This window comes from Anabrus simplex, chromosome 3 (assembly GCF_040414725.1).
Source record: "Anabrus simplex isolate iqAnaSimp1 chromosome 3, ASM4041472v1, whole genome shotgun sequence".
Classification (NCBI taxonomy): Eukaryota; Metazoa; Arthropoda; class Insecta; order Orthoptera; family Tettigoniidae; genus Anabrus; species Anabrus simplex.
Genome location: NC_090267.1, coordinates 385,262,149 through 385,277,385, shown reverse-complemented (window position 1 = coordinate 385,277,385; position 15,237 = coordinate 385,262,149). Strand labels below are relative to the sequence as shown.

At 38.9% G+C, this 15,237-nt stretch overlaps 1 protein-coding gene across 1 annotated transcript in view; it reads left to right on the top strand.

Moving 5' to 3' along the window:
• The window catches only part of msps (msps cytoskeleton-associated protein 5), a 414,143-nt gene that overhangs the window by 209,733 nt on the left and 189,173 nt on the right, over nt 1-15,237 (top strand). Inside the window, exon 18 of the mRNA XM_068226728.1 lies at nt 12,492-12,654. Within this exon, the coding sequence (XP_068082829.1) occupies nt 12,492-12,654 (163 nt within the window). The remainder of the gene's footprint in view (nt 1-12,491; nt 12,655-15,237) is intronic.

Sequence of the window (15,237 nt, the reverse complement as noted above, 5' to 3'; positions counted from 1 at the left end):
GAAAACTAAAAGATTGTTTTAATGAAGATCATGACTTTGCAGGTCTTGGGCTAGTAACAGTCATGATAAAGATTGTAATCCTCTTTGGGTATAATAATCCCAAGAATTCTGTATCTAAACTTGGTACGAAAACAATGTCCCATAGTTATAAACAACAGCTAGAGGTTGAGAATAATTTGGGTAAGTTGAGTGTTGAGAATTAAATGCTGCAACAGTTGAAAATTTATCGTATGTTTTTAATCGCGTAAAGCGGTGTTGTAAATCCAAGTTCAGGCTGGTGCATAATTGTAGAACTGTGTCATGACGTTACAAACAGTCGTGTGTGAATATTCTTACTTTTAGGATTGATTTATAGCTTTTGGGAAGTATATTGTCTGTAATTAAATAAAAGAGAAGTTAAAATTAGTATTTTGCGCACACGTAATGATAAACTTCGGTAGTTGATATGTCAATTGAGAGATAACTTACTTGGCAAGGTAGTGCTAAGTAGAACTGACTGTTCCGGCATCTCCTGCCTGACTAACATTTCTACTCCTGGTGTTATACTTGTGCAGAAAGGAGGGGTTGAGTGTGGAGGAGGGGATGGGTTACGTTGATTTTAAGTGCTTGTGTCGTTACTAGAGGAGCGTTAACAGGGATAGTGAGGGTAGACCTGATATTTGGTTTGGTGAATGAAGCATTTGGGTGAGGGAATTTAAAAAGATACAGTATTTTATTCTGGTGTGACTTGATGATGTGTGTTAATTTGGGCGTTAATTCATATAAGCGATTTTTATTTTCAGTGACCTCATTTAAGTTATGATTGTTGTTATAGGTTTGGTCCAAAAAGATGTGTAAATTTTCAATTTCGTTCATTAACTTTCCTTTACTGATACATTTAACTAATTATTCTCATTTAACTGGTTAACAGAGCAAACGCCTGAAAAGCCTTACATCTGATCAGATTGTTGACATGCTCTATTGGTGGAAAAATATCTAATTCCCTCCTTGGGAACTTAGAATTTCCATTTGCCATTTTCTAACGCGGCAGAAAAAGCAATGTTACACTGTTACTCTGGTAACTCGCTTCCTCATTTGATTTTTTAGTGACCATTTCAGTTAATACAATACTGTTTTTTTGTGTACTTTGTTTCGAAATTCCTTCATTGAATAAATAATTTTATATTTCTTTTCCACTTAATTTGTTTAGAAAGGATGGTTCTCTAGTTGTACTTCACCTTAAAACTAAAAATCACCATCCCATCCTCTGCCCTTTTGTTTTCAACAACTTCTCAAAAGAGTTTTTCCACTGTATGAAAGCTGAAATGTTAATTTTACATGTTACGTATTTTTTAAACTGGACCCAAATCAACTCTAGCATTGAACTGGCAGTGGTAGAGTGGAGGGCAGACTACCTGATGTCTATATCTCTTCGCAGTTTCTTGGACCTTGTGGGTTTTCTCAAGCAGTGAGCTTGCCCTTCCTCATATCACATCTTACCAGGAATATGCACAAGTCTTTTCCAGTTTCACTAAGAGATGGCGCCAGTGAACAGTGTGCAACATAAGAAATTGCCACATACGTCAGTTTGTTCGCCTGACATTAACCTACCAATGGACACAAGTTAATTCCGCAGAACACTAGTATCTGTGTTGTATCATTCAGTGATCATGTCGAAGCTTGTGCCTGAAAAAGAACATTTGTGGCACGCATTGCTTTTCTTATTTAATCAAAGGAAAAAGGCTGTGGAAAGTCATCGTTTGTTGGTAGAAACATATGGTGAACACGCTCTATAGAATAGAACATGCGAGACATGGTTCCAACAAATTTAAAATTGGTGATTTCAGTGTGAATGACAGTGCAATCTATTTGCGGCCTTACTGGATGATGACCCAACTCAAACTCAACAATTGGCACAAGCATTAAATGTGTCGCAAGAAACAATCAGCAGATGTTTACGAGCAATGGGGAAGATCAGTAACCGTGGTAATTGGGTCCCACACTATTTGAATGAACGGCAAATGGAAAATCGCAAAGTCACTTGTTAAATCTTGCTTCAACGCCATGAAAGAAAGTCATTTCTGTAACCAAATTGTGACGGGTGGCGAAAAATGGATTTAATTTTAAAACCTGAAACAGAGAAAATCCTGACTGTCACGTGGAGAAGCCAGTCCTTCTACACCAAGGCCAGATTGCTTGGGCAAGAAGACCATGCTTTGTGTCTGGTGGGACCAGAGCGGTATTGTGTATTTTGAACTCTTGAAGCCTGGCAAAACCGGTAATGCACAACGCTGTCGCCACCAAATTATTAAATCACGCGTTGATTAAAAGGCGACCAGAATGGGCCGGATGACATGGCAAAGTGATTTTGTTACACGTCAGTGTGCCGTCTTGACCCATTACGTAGTCAAACACCAACACTACACTAACAGCAGTCAAACTACAAACCACATGTTACGCAAATGAGCTAGCTCATAAACGAGAAAACGGGAAGCGAAAGATAAGACACGCTCTAAAATACCACCAAAACAAATCAACAAACAAACAAAAACTTACCCTAACTGGTGGAGGGGTGTCACGACAAACTATGGATATTTAAGTGAGCAACTGTACCTGATATCAAATCACTTAATCTGAGTGAAAGAAAGAACATCTTTACGTTAAGAAAATAAATTTTAATTCAATAAAATTAAATGTAAATCCTTTAACATTGTCCTCTTAAGGAAAGTAGATTTCAAACAATCCGTCTTCAAATAACAATACAGGAGGGTTAAATATCATCAAATTGTGAGTGGCTCACTTAAAAGATACAAATGAAAAATTAACTAATACGTTTCTGATAACATAACGACCATAGAGGTATAACAGAGACTAGCATTTACTTAGTTCGCTTTGAAAGGAACAGTGTTCAACTTTTTTTAAATCATTACAGTGTAATCCAGTGAGTTTTCCCAAGACTCTACATACGTCAGCATAAAATGAAAAACAAAACTGTTGCAAGGACAGAATTACCAACACTGAGAAAGGGGATAAAGTAATAAAATAACGTTAAGAGGTCGAGTTATATGACCAAAATTCCCCCAGAACTAGGAGTGTATTCACAAAGGTACAATTCAGTTCCAAGCACACACGGTAAACACAACAATCATCAGCAGGACAACGTTATCGTCATGGAACAAACACAAGCAAGGAATGCCACAAATGACCAATCCAAAAAAAATATTCAACCAAGGTCGTTATCAAAGGGCACAAACCCCACTACAAGAAGGAAAAAAAGGAAAAGATTAAATGAGACTTTGGACTTCTTGGTAAAAACACACATAGGCCTAAAATCCCTCCACAGGCTTAATTCATTAAAACCATAAATAGGATAAGTTTTAACTTCTTACCAAATTAATGATGATAATAATACAAATATTTTTTATTTTACCAAGGTAGAAATAATTTTATAAAGTTCCGTACCAATAGTATGAATACAACATAACTTTACAAATGAAACCCGAGAATGGTGATAGGTTCAACAGACCAAGAAAAATGCTGAGTTTCGAGGAAGCAGAAACTTGAGAGAAATAGATTGCACCAAAATCCATAATAATTGTGATTTCCGAAGTTAATAGTCCGGATACTGAAGGCCACTTCCAACATTAATGGCAAGGAACTTACATTTTCCAGGCAACTGATGGGGACGCGTTAGTGCCCGAATACAATACTCACGCCGGTTTTTCGTTATCAGAAGGATTCATGTTACATCAAAATTTGAGGACGATTTCCAGAAGACAGAAAATATAAGGGTGAGAAAGCACCCTTTTCAATGATAGTTTAACCCACATCCATGGCTTTGGCTAAACTCCAGCCCCGGAGAAGATACCAAGCACGCCTTCGTCGCATCTTAGTCAAGCGACCGAACATTAATGGCGGATAACTCCTCACTAAAGAAGAGAGGAGATCAACCAAAATGGCCAGGGGCTCACTAATTGGTCAGAGGCGGGGCCTCATAGCCAGGCGGCCAGAAGAAGATAGCAGCACACGACAGGAACAGAGGTGCTAGGCCCGGGGAATATAGGAGTTCCATAAGATATAGAATGACTTAGAAAAATGATGAAGGAAAATACGGGGGAATAAATTAAAATAGGACGCAAATTTCATTGGCGACTAGGCCACAACTAAGATGTTGGAGGAGAAGGCAAACGAACACGACACAACCGTATCAATCTCGCACAGCAAAACCAGTGAAAGACACCTTGAAATCGCTTGGATGGGACATCCTTCTGCAGCTGCCGTATTGCACCGAGCTGGCGCCATGTATCACCTCTTCGCATCAACGGGGCACGTGCTCACAGAGCAGCACTTCATCAATTTCAAGGAAGTTGAAAAATGGCTCGACGAATGGTTTGCCACAAAAGACAAGCAATTTTTCTGGCATGTTATTCATAAGTTACCCGAAAGATGGGCGAAGTGTGTAGAAGCCGATGGCCAATATTTTGAATAAACAAGAAATCAATTTCCCTTGAAAATTGCATGTTTTCTTTACCACAGTAACTGGCCAAAACTTATGCATACACCTGGTATAGGAACAGTGTAGCTTATATACCATTGCATCAGCTCGCTCTTCTTAACTGCCATTGTTGGAACTTCGTCGTGAATGATAGATTGGTATTGAACATTGTCCATTACTCTCTTGCATTTGCCTGACAAATTTCTTAAGAGTATACTAAAATCATTTCTGAAAAGTGATACTGTTAAATTTTTTATGGTAGTCTCCATTCACTATGATTTGAGGACATGCATCACCAATTGGTACAAAACTTTGCGCTGTTCCAGAATAAAGCACAGTTATTTTCCCTCCCTTTCCAGTAGGTATTGCCTTAGTGCTTTTTACAGGAACATCCATCCAGTCCTTCTCTCAAGAATTAGAAATAGTAACCTATTCTTCATTTATCCTTCTGAAAATTGAAATTTTCTGGGACAACCACCCTTAACTGTCTGCACTGCCACATCACAGTATCACTGATCCATCAACGCTCAATGTCCAGTCACTCTCTTGTACTGGATTCTGAAATTCTTTACCACATTATTCAAGGAAATTTTACTTCCAGTGCACACAAGTCCACCAAACACTAGCATCTGTATTGTATCGTTCAGTGATCATGTTGACGTTTGTGCCTGAAAAAGGGAACAGAGTGGGATGTGTCTTCCTGCTGTGATAGGAATGGATATGCCAACAAACAGCATCAAACTGAAAACCATCCAAATTTTTGACTGTCTTAGCTCTATTCCTACTCTTGCCCAGAGTTTAAAATCCCTCTTGATTACCCCACTCTACAGTACTTTTCTTTCACTATCTCTGTTACCCTAATTTGATGTACGTTTTTAGCATTGACCATTCTCTGTGTGCTTGCACTACAGGTACAGCAGTGTTCAAATTAATTGGGACTAGCTCATATTTTTTAAGGAATTAAGTGGTTAGCTCTAAACAATTTGATCTGCCCATTTGGACTGTTGGTGGACTATTGTTGCCTTGACTATGAACAACAATTGTAGGTGCCCCTCAGTTTAATTGAGTTCTTGTATGTATAGCAACAGTGTGTGTTATTACTGTGTTCCTGAGAGAGAAAACTAACTGTTTGTTTTAAAATGGACATTTCACCTAAGAAGCAGCCAAAAATAGTTGCTCGTCGCAAACACACATCTATGACTAAAAAAGTCCCAAACCTTGACCTAAAGGTTGTCTACAGGCTGAAGATGCCCAAAATAATGGGGGAAACTTGTTCCTGACCTGATAAGTCTACATAAATTCATGTAGATTCAAACCACATTAAACGTGGAAAGTATTGAATAGGTGGTTTTTATTAAATTATCCTTGAAACTCTATCCTAACGTCATCTTCAGTACGGAACAGTGAGAGTTGTTACTTGTAATTAGGCGGGAGACCTGATTTTCGACAGTTTTTCCCGCCTCCCAGTTACTCTTATTATTTCTTCCGATGTTAGCTTATTTTTTGGTGAACTTCAAACATTTGTTTTCAAAACCCGCCATGTGTTTTTTTATGCCAGTGGTCGGAAGTCCTTCGCTCATTGGTCGCTTTCAAACGAAATATCTGCGTTTATTAATGCAAGAAATGTGCACAAATATGCAATGTTTATTGAAACCTGTATATCGTGATGCGTACATCGATTGTCAATCTCTCAATCTCACGTGCTATGTTTGTCTTCGTTCACATCAGTCTAGTCGATTCTAGAGTGTAGTTGCTAGATATGGAGTCTTTCTTAGTAATTTAGTAACAGAATTTCAATGATAACCACTAGTGAATTTTCTAGAGATTTTAAGAGCCATTTGGAGACAATTTTGACTAATTTTAGTTTTTTCTCGGTATAAGTAAAATAAGTGTGTGTGTGTGTACATAGCTCAGAATTTAAAAGGAATGATATTTCTGTACCGGTCGTGACTACACTAACAAGGAGAAGTGCAAGTTTTAATTTTTCGTAATGTCTGTATGTACGTAAGTACGCGCTTCATGAGAAAACGGTTGAACATAATTTAATGAAAATCAATATATAAAGTCATGGAATAAATCGCTACAATCTAGGCCATCAATAATTCACGCTGAGTGAAATGGTAGTTTAGGGGAAGGCCTAAAATTTAATTGTCAAATGTTTGTTATTATTGGCCCTATCAATAATTACTACATAATTAAAGAGATATGTTATTAAATTTCTCATCATTTATGTCTTATACATTTTTACCATACCAGCTATGATTTAAAACGTAATGGCGTGTGGCTTTTAGTGCCGGGAGTGTCCGAGGACATGTTTGGTTCACCAAGCGCAGGTCTTGCGATTTGACGACCGTAGGCGACCTGCACATCATCATGATGTGGATGAAATGATGATGCAGACGACACATACACCCAGTCCCCGTGCCAGAGAAATTAACCAATGATGGTTAAAATTCTTGACCCCGCTGCCGGGAATGGAATCCGGGACCCCTGTGACCAAAGGCCAGCACGCTAACCATCTAGCCATGGAGCCGGACAACTGGCTATGATAACAGAGATATTCATGAATTTGGATTTTTGTTGCCGAGTCCATATCAGTGCCTAGGTACAAAAAAATGTAATGAAAATCGGTATGTAAAGTCAGAGAATAAGGAACTACCATTTACTCTATAAATAATTGTATTCACCCTGTTCAAAGAGGTAGTTTTTGGGAAGGTGCCATAAATTAAATTTTTAAATACCTGCTGTATTTTATTGATCATATAGAAAAGTACTACATAATAAGTTATAGTGTGTGCAATTTCTGATTATTTATGTCTTATTCAGTTTTACCTTACCAGCTATAATAATATTGGTGGTGATGGTGATTAAATTATGAAGGTGATTATAAGAATGAGAAAGAACCACGAAGGAATGATAACTTGAATAACACACGAGGGAGTCATGAAAGAAAGTACGACTCACTTTACATTAGATGATCACAAGAGTCGGAAGAAAACTAAACGTGAAGGCCTGCACTACAGAAAGCTCATAAAATTGATTGACAGTAACATTACATTGACCGTTGTTTGTTGTGACGTGCTTTGTGTATGCCATTTATCTCCAATAGATGGGATTCCTGTTGCGTATCTAGTATAACAGCCTGCCTGAACATCGGTGGGAAGTAGCTGGGGAGTTAGATCTCTCTCTTCATGAGCATGCCGTTCCTCTAGTTCATAAATTTTCTGATACTACTGGTACGTAACACACTGGATCACAATAGTATTCCAGCTGTTCGATCCCTACTCTGAGGCAGTGATTGGAATGGGCAGTGTGCACACTAAAATGGAATAACCACGAAACTACTATGCTGGTGTAGCAGGGAGAGAGGTGATACTCCCTTGTGGGGGGCAGGGGGTTCCTAACCGGTTTGCCGGCGGACTTGAGTGAAATGAAATAACTCTTGCAGACCAAACACACATCTCCCTGCGGGTAGGAGACGCAGGCGAAGAATACATCCACAGTATCCCTGCCTGTCCTAAGAGCCGACTAAAAGGGGCGACCAAGGGATGATCGAATTAGGACCATGAGACTACTTGTAATTAGTACCACCACGCGGGGAATACCATGGGTCTCTTTTACTTGCGCGTAGTACCACTGTTAGGTACGCAAGAGGTTTTCGATTAGTAGCGACAGTGTGTGAATCAAGGAGAGTTTTACAGTACCTGTGATTATAACCACTCTACGAGCGACACCGTGGGTCTGGCTTGCCTATGATTAGTACACACTAAGTGAGGAACACCACAGGATAGTAAGAGTCCCTGGGATTAGTACACCTATGTGAGGAACAACGTAGGTTTGCGTTGCCTGTAAATGGCGCCGCAATTTGAGAAACACCGTAGGTGTGTTACATGTGCGCGTTACATTACCTGTGAGTATTACCATAATATGTGGAATACCACGAGTCTACACTACTTTTGATTAGTACAGCAACATGACAAATACCATGGTTCTCCTTTCCTAGCGATAAGTACCATTATGAGGGGCTGATGACCATGATTTTGGACCTCTTTAGACTACAACCATCATCGATTCAGGATTGTGCTCTAGAAACAGTCCCTTGGTCAGTAATACTATTGTTTAACACTAGTTTCCTGAAATGTGGAGCATTGCAGGTCGGATCCACTGATTGTTTTAAATTCATATCCATCCATTCATTCTTCGTCATCACATTTTGAATTCCGGTCAGTGGATAATTTTGGACTTTTAAATTGTCATTTGTCATTACATTTCGTTTCATTTTGTACCATTAGAGGCCGATGACCTAGATGTTAGGCCGCTTTAAACAACAAGCATAATCTTAAATGGAATACACACAGGAGTGTTTGTGGCTGTCTGCGGCGTGGTCATTCTAGCTCTGGAACTTTGAACTGTTAAATCGACACCGTAGAATTTTTCTTTGAAAGTGAGAATATGTGCTGTTTTTCATTCTATGGAATATTTCATACATCATTACTTTTAATCGTGACATTCGTACTGACGCCATTGTAATGATCTATGTGGACTTCAGTTGGGAAAGCTATAAGGACAGTCTTTATGAGAATTCCATAGTGAAGCACGGGTACAACAGCTAGTTATTTGATACAAATAGCATTGTGCTTCACATAATCGCGCCGGCGCTTGATGCATTTGATGCTATGTTCGGAAGGCTTATCAGTCCGATCATCTCACTCACATACTTTCTGTTAGGCAATCGAGATGTGTAATTTTTACATTGTAGCCTCGTATAGCAGCAGTCAGGCTTTGAGACAATAAGTGTTATAAGTGTATCATAGTACTGTATTGCACAGGACATATAGAATAAGCAGTTTTGAACAATTGTATCTCCTGATTTTTCCTTATATTTGTTTTTGGTTCATGTTTGTGGGTTACTGTAGTCACGTCCTAGTTCGTGAACCATGGGCAACGGCTGAGTGGCCTAGTAAATGGTCCTGAGAGTCGGGATACCAATTGCTATGGAATGGGAGTGGGGATCTCGGACATATTCTGAGTCATGGCCCTCCTTGTGCTCAGGCGGCTAGGACTATACAATTCACCGGTGGTCCCTAACCCGGTAGAGGAGAGATCCTCACTTGGACTATGTACAAGTAGGGTAGCATCCTGCTTCATGAATTTACAGAGCTCAGAACGTTTTAAGCAAGCCTCGGACCTATGGGAGTAACGGAGACCCACTCCCATTTGACAGGCGAGGGACTCCTTGGAAACAACTTGGCGAACGAAATGGAATTCGATGGGGAGCTATCAATATTAATGGGGCTTATGGAAGAAAGAAAGTAGAACTGGCTGAGTCAGCAAAGAGGATGCATCTGCATGTGCTAGGAGTAAGTGATATTCGGGTGAGGGGAGATAACGAGGAAGAGATAGGAGATTATAAAGTATAGTTGACGGGTGTTAGAAAGGGAAGGGCAGAGTCAGGGGTAGGGCTCTTTATCAGGGAGAGGCTGTGAGGATCAGATTTTCAGTATGCGCCAGGTAATTGAAAAATGCTACGAGAGGAATAGGCAGTTGTGTTTGTTTCGTAAATCTAGAGAAAGCATATGACAGGGTACCGAGGGAAATGATGTTCGCCATACTGGGGGACTATGGAATTAAAGGTAGATTATTAAAATCAATCAAAGGCATTTATGTTGACAATTGGGCTTCAGTGAGAATTGATGGTAGAATGTGTTCTTGGTTCAGGGTATTTACAGAGGTTAGACAAGGCTGTAATCTTTCACCTTTGCTGTTCGTAGTTTACATGGATCATCTGCTGAAAGGTATAAAATGGCAGGGAGGGATTCAGTTAAGTGGAAATGTAGTAAGCAGTCTGGCCAATGTTGACAACTTGGTCTTAATGGCAGATTGTGCCGAAAGCCTACAGTGTAAAATCTTGGAACTTGAAATTAGGTGCAATGAGTATGGTATGAAAATGAGCCTCTCAAAGAGTAAATTGATGTAGGTAAGAAATTCAACAGAATTGAATGTCAGATTGGTGATACAAAGCTAGAACAGGTCGATAATTTCAAGTATTTAGGTTGTGTGTTCTCCCAGGATGGTAATATAGTGAGATTGAATCAAGGTGTCGTAATGCTAATGCAGTTAGCTCGCTGTTGCGATCAACAGTATTCTGTAAGAAGGAAGTCAGCTCCCAGACGAAATTATCTTTACATCGGTCTGTTTTGAAACCAACTTTGCTTTACGGGAGCGAAAGCTGGGTGGACTCAGAATATCTTATTCATCAGTTAGAAGTAACAGACATGAAAGTAGCAAGAATCATTGCTGGTACAAATAGGTGGGAACAATGGCAGGGTGGTACTCTGAATGAGGAGATACAGGCTAATTTATAGGAATGAACTCGATGGATGAAGCTGTACGCATAAACTGGCTTCGGTGGTGGGGTCATGTGAGGCGAATGGAGGAGGATAGGTTACCTAGGAGAATAATGGACTCTGCTATGGAGGGTAAGAGAAGTAGAGGTAGACCAAGACGACGATGGTTAGACTCTGTTTCTAACGATTTAAAGATAAGAGGTATAGAACGAAATGAGGCCGCAACACTAGTTGCAAATCGAGGATTGTGGCGACGTTTGGTAAATTCACAGAGGCTTGCAGACTGAACGCTGAAAGGCATAACGGTGTGTAATGATAATGTGTGTAATGTATGTATGTTTGTTTTTGTAAAGTTTTCAGGTATGTAACTGTATTATACATATTGTAATGAATATCTTTTCCCAATTAATTTTTCCACTGCTGTAAGTGTGTGTTTGAGACTTTCCTTCTGCTCGAAATACTCACGTTCTACTAAGTGTCTCTTGAGCCTGACTTCCCAGTGGGATCTCTTGTCCTACATATTTCTTCTTGGCAACAGCCTCACTCGAACTGCAACAATTTCCAAAATTTTCACACTAATGTATAACACACTTAAAAAAGATGGACTTCAAAGTAACCTGCAACCATAGCTAATTAACTCTTATATGCTGTACGATTTTACAACTGTACCAAACTCTGTTCTACATTAAATATTCTAAACTAAAGTCACAGACTTGGGAAATTACATAAGAAATAGAAGTGGACAAGAGGTCACCTAAGTAGCCGAACACAATGCATGTCACACAGCTGTGAAAGCACATGGTATACCAAAGAAGCAGTTGACAACAGCGTGAAGTCATCAATTTAGATCCAGTTTATTATGACTTATTGATAGAAATGGCACCATGCGGTTGGTTAGTTTTACATGATGAATATAGTTTAATGTAGTCTTATTAATAAAGACGATTACAGTATCGTAAACGTGGAGCATTTGTTGTTAAGATTTTCACAAGTGTGTTAGTTTTTGTAAATCTTTAATGCATTACCACTAAATAGCAGTATTGAAACTTGGTCAGAATTAACATCTGCCATACTTTAAATTTTTTTGTTGCCCATGGGGGGGGGGGCTTTGTTCAAAAACTATTCTTCTCTTCCAGAAGAAAATGTTTTGTGTGGTTTTTTTTCTGAACAGCTTAGACGCTGGTTTCTTGCAAAGGCAGCTGTGGTTCAGATAATGGGCTAAGGCACAGTAGGCGTAAAACTTCTTGATTACTTTACTTCTCTCTACCTGCCAAGCACACTATGACTGGGTTTCCATGTGGGATAATTCCCATTGTATTCATGAAAACAATAGTAATACAGTACATGTTATTTTCATTGCTACCAGTTTTAATGAAATTGATAAAATTCTACGTTGTTTAGGTTGTGAATCAAGCAAAGTTTACAGTGCTACCTGTTAAACAAGTAATTTCTTTTTTTTTTTTTTTGTTAAATTTACAAATGAATTGTAGTGCAACCAGATTTTAAATCCTGTAATTCTTGATGTATAAATTACTGGTCTTTCCCTAGATTGTTTAAAATTTTCAGCTAAGTTGTATAATTACTTCATGCTTTGCATTTGTATGTAAACCATGTTCTTATTTACCAGTCTGTTCCATTGTAGTCTCTCAAGATTTATTATCACTTTCCAGGCTTGGATACGTACTGGTGCTATTGCCTGTATTAATACCTGGGGTGAGCAGTGCGGATTTAAAGAATTCTTCAAGTGTGAAATGATTGCGGATGCTTTGAAGTCGGATAGTCCCTCACTTCGGACAGAATTATGGGCATGGTTGGCTGAGAAGCTCCCTGACTGTAAGTACTAGTAAAATTGATTTGAGTTGAGTTGTTAAGTATATTTGAGTAGAGTTGTCACCTTAATGTCATTCGTATTCCAAGAACATCCTAGTAGGAAATTCACATTCATAGCATGAGGAATTTCTCTTAAAGGTGTATTTTCTTGCTGAGTGGCAACTATTGACATTCTTAGTAAAAGAAATTATTCATAATTTTGTATGTGTGTGTTATAGTGTTGAGATGCTTTCAGAGCTTTGAAATTTTTCTGAGCAAATGAAGAAATGCCAAAATCTACGGCAAAGAAGTTGTCTGAGTCGATACAAGTATGGACTCGTCAATAATCTGCATTTAGGGCTTTTACTCAGGTGGCGGATTCCCTATCAGTTGTTAACCTAGCCTTTTCTTAAATGTTTTCAAAGAACTTAGAAATATATAGAACATTTCTCTTGATAATTTATTCCAATCCCTTTCTCCTCCTCCTCATCATCATCCTAAACCATCTCCAGTTTCCCGGGTGTGGTATATGAGCCTCCTCCATCTCATCCTGTCCTTGTACCATTCTTCCTCCACCAACTTGTCCCAATCATGACCTCTCAGCAGTACATCGTTCTTAACTAAATCTATCCATTTCCTTCATGGCCTTCCCACGGGTTGTCTTCCGTCTACTTTTCTGTCATATTCCATACTTGCAGTTCTGTTTACTGGCATCCTCTTCATGTGACCAAATCACTTCAGTCTTGATATCTGAAATTGAGGAGAGAATCATCTATTCCTAATTCTTCTCTAATTTTCTCAATCCTAATCTTCTCTTTCCTGGTTTTCTGCATCGTAGTGCGTAGGAATTTCATTTCAGCTGTCTGAAGTTTTATCTCTAATGGTCAATGTTGTGGTTTTGAGACTGTATGTAAGAATTGGTGTACAATGTTATGTTTGTTTTCATGGGTATTTGCTCATGCCACAGCAGGTGTTTTAACTGGTGGTAAAATTGTGTTGCCTTATTGATTCGATTGTTCACCTCATATTTTGCTAGGTTGTCATTTGATAGAACGCTGTCCAGTTGGGCTTCAACATGACTATTGGTTCTGTTCCTTTCTCATACACTTTCATCACCACCGTCTTGGTCTTGCTGATGTTTAAACCATATTTCTTAAACTCCTTATTCCAGCTTTGCATTCTCTCTCCCAATTCCTCTTCTGAGTCACTCCAGATTGCAACATCATCTGCAAATGTGAAGGCTTTGATATCTCCATGCTCTTTCCTTTTAATTGATTTCATTACTACATCCATCACAATAACAAATAGAAGTGGTGACAGTGAGCTGCACTCCTCTCTCTGTTTCAACAAACCACATCCTACTTGAACACAACTTCTATTCCCACTATACAACATTTTCACTTTATCCATGAGGCTGTCTCGCACTTGAAGTTCTTTCATGCATTGCCAACTTCTTTCCCTTGGTACACTGTCGTATGCTTTCTCATTGTCCAAAGTAGAAATGAATGAATATTTGCTCCAATTTGTCCTCTTGAATTCCAGCTTTATATTATGGTCTTTCCTACTTTTAAAAGCTCTGCTCAAGTTTATTCATCTATTAATGTCATTCCACACCATCTTTCCACCGACACCTCGAAACATACCACATACCAATATAATTGGTCCACTATTGGACATTATAAATTTTCCAGTTAACTCATTTCTGTTGCCAACATTTCACCCCGGTGTGCCAATTTGGTCTCATCAGTTAGTAACTAGCACATCTACCAAGACGTATGGCTAGTGCATACCGTGAAAGAGGCCGCTGCATGGGCTACTTAGAGCCACCGGCAGTGCCAATGCACTGTGAGAGACTCTCTTTTTAAAACATTGATGCTTGCTACTGCCTTCCCACTCCTTGCCTTTTTCTATCCCATAGTCACCATAAGACTGTTCTGTGTTGCGATTAAAGAATGAAGTGGATAGAAAATGCTGGTTAGCTAAGGAAGAATGGCAGAAGGAGAAGTGTTAGGATGTTCAAGGTTTTATGGTTGTAGGAAAGTTAGATGCAGTATAGAGGAATATCCATGAAACCTTTGGAGAAAGGAAAACTAGGTGTATGAATATTAAGTTCAAACGGAAAACCACTTCTAGAGGACAAGGCTGAAATATGGCAGGAACATGTTAAGCAATTGTATTAACGGAAAGTAGTAGATGATAACCTTTTGATACTTTTATCTTCCGGATGTTACGGAAGTATTCAGAGCTACTGGATAGGTATTTAAAAAAGAATTTAGTAGCCATAACACCTGCTATAGTTCATTGAATTGGGTGGCCTTTACACCCAAAAACAAAAGTGGATTCTCAAATTGTTTTGAAAATGATAACCCCTAAACTCCATTTGATAGTTTAAAGTTTTTTTTTTCATAAGTTTTATACCTACATGAATAAACCAAAAATTATTTGCAGATCAATTTGTACCATAAATGTAGGACCAGGAATTCATTAACGGATTTTCACTGGTGGTCTCAGACTTTTGTTACGTACTGCGGTTATTAGTTAGTAAAAAATGTTTGATTTTCCCGAGTGAGTGGCTGCGCAGTTTGGGTTACGTAGCTGTCAGCTTGC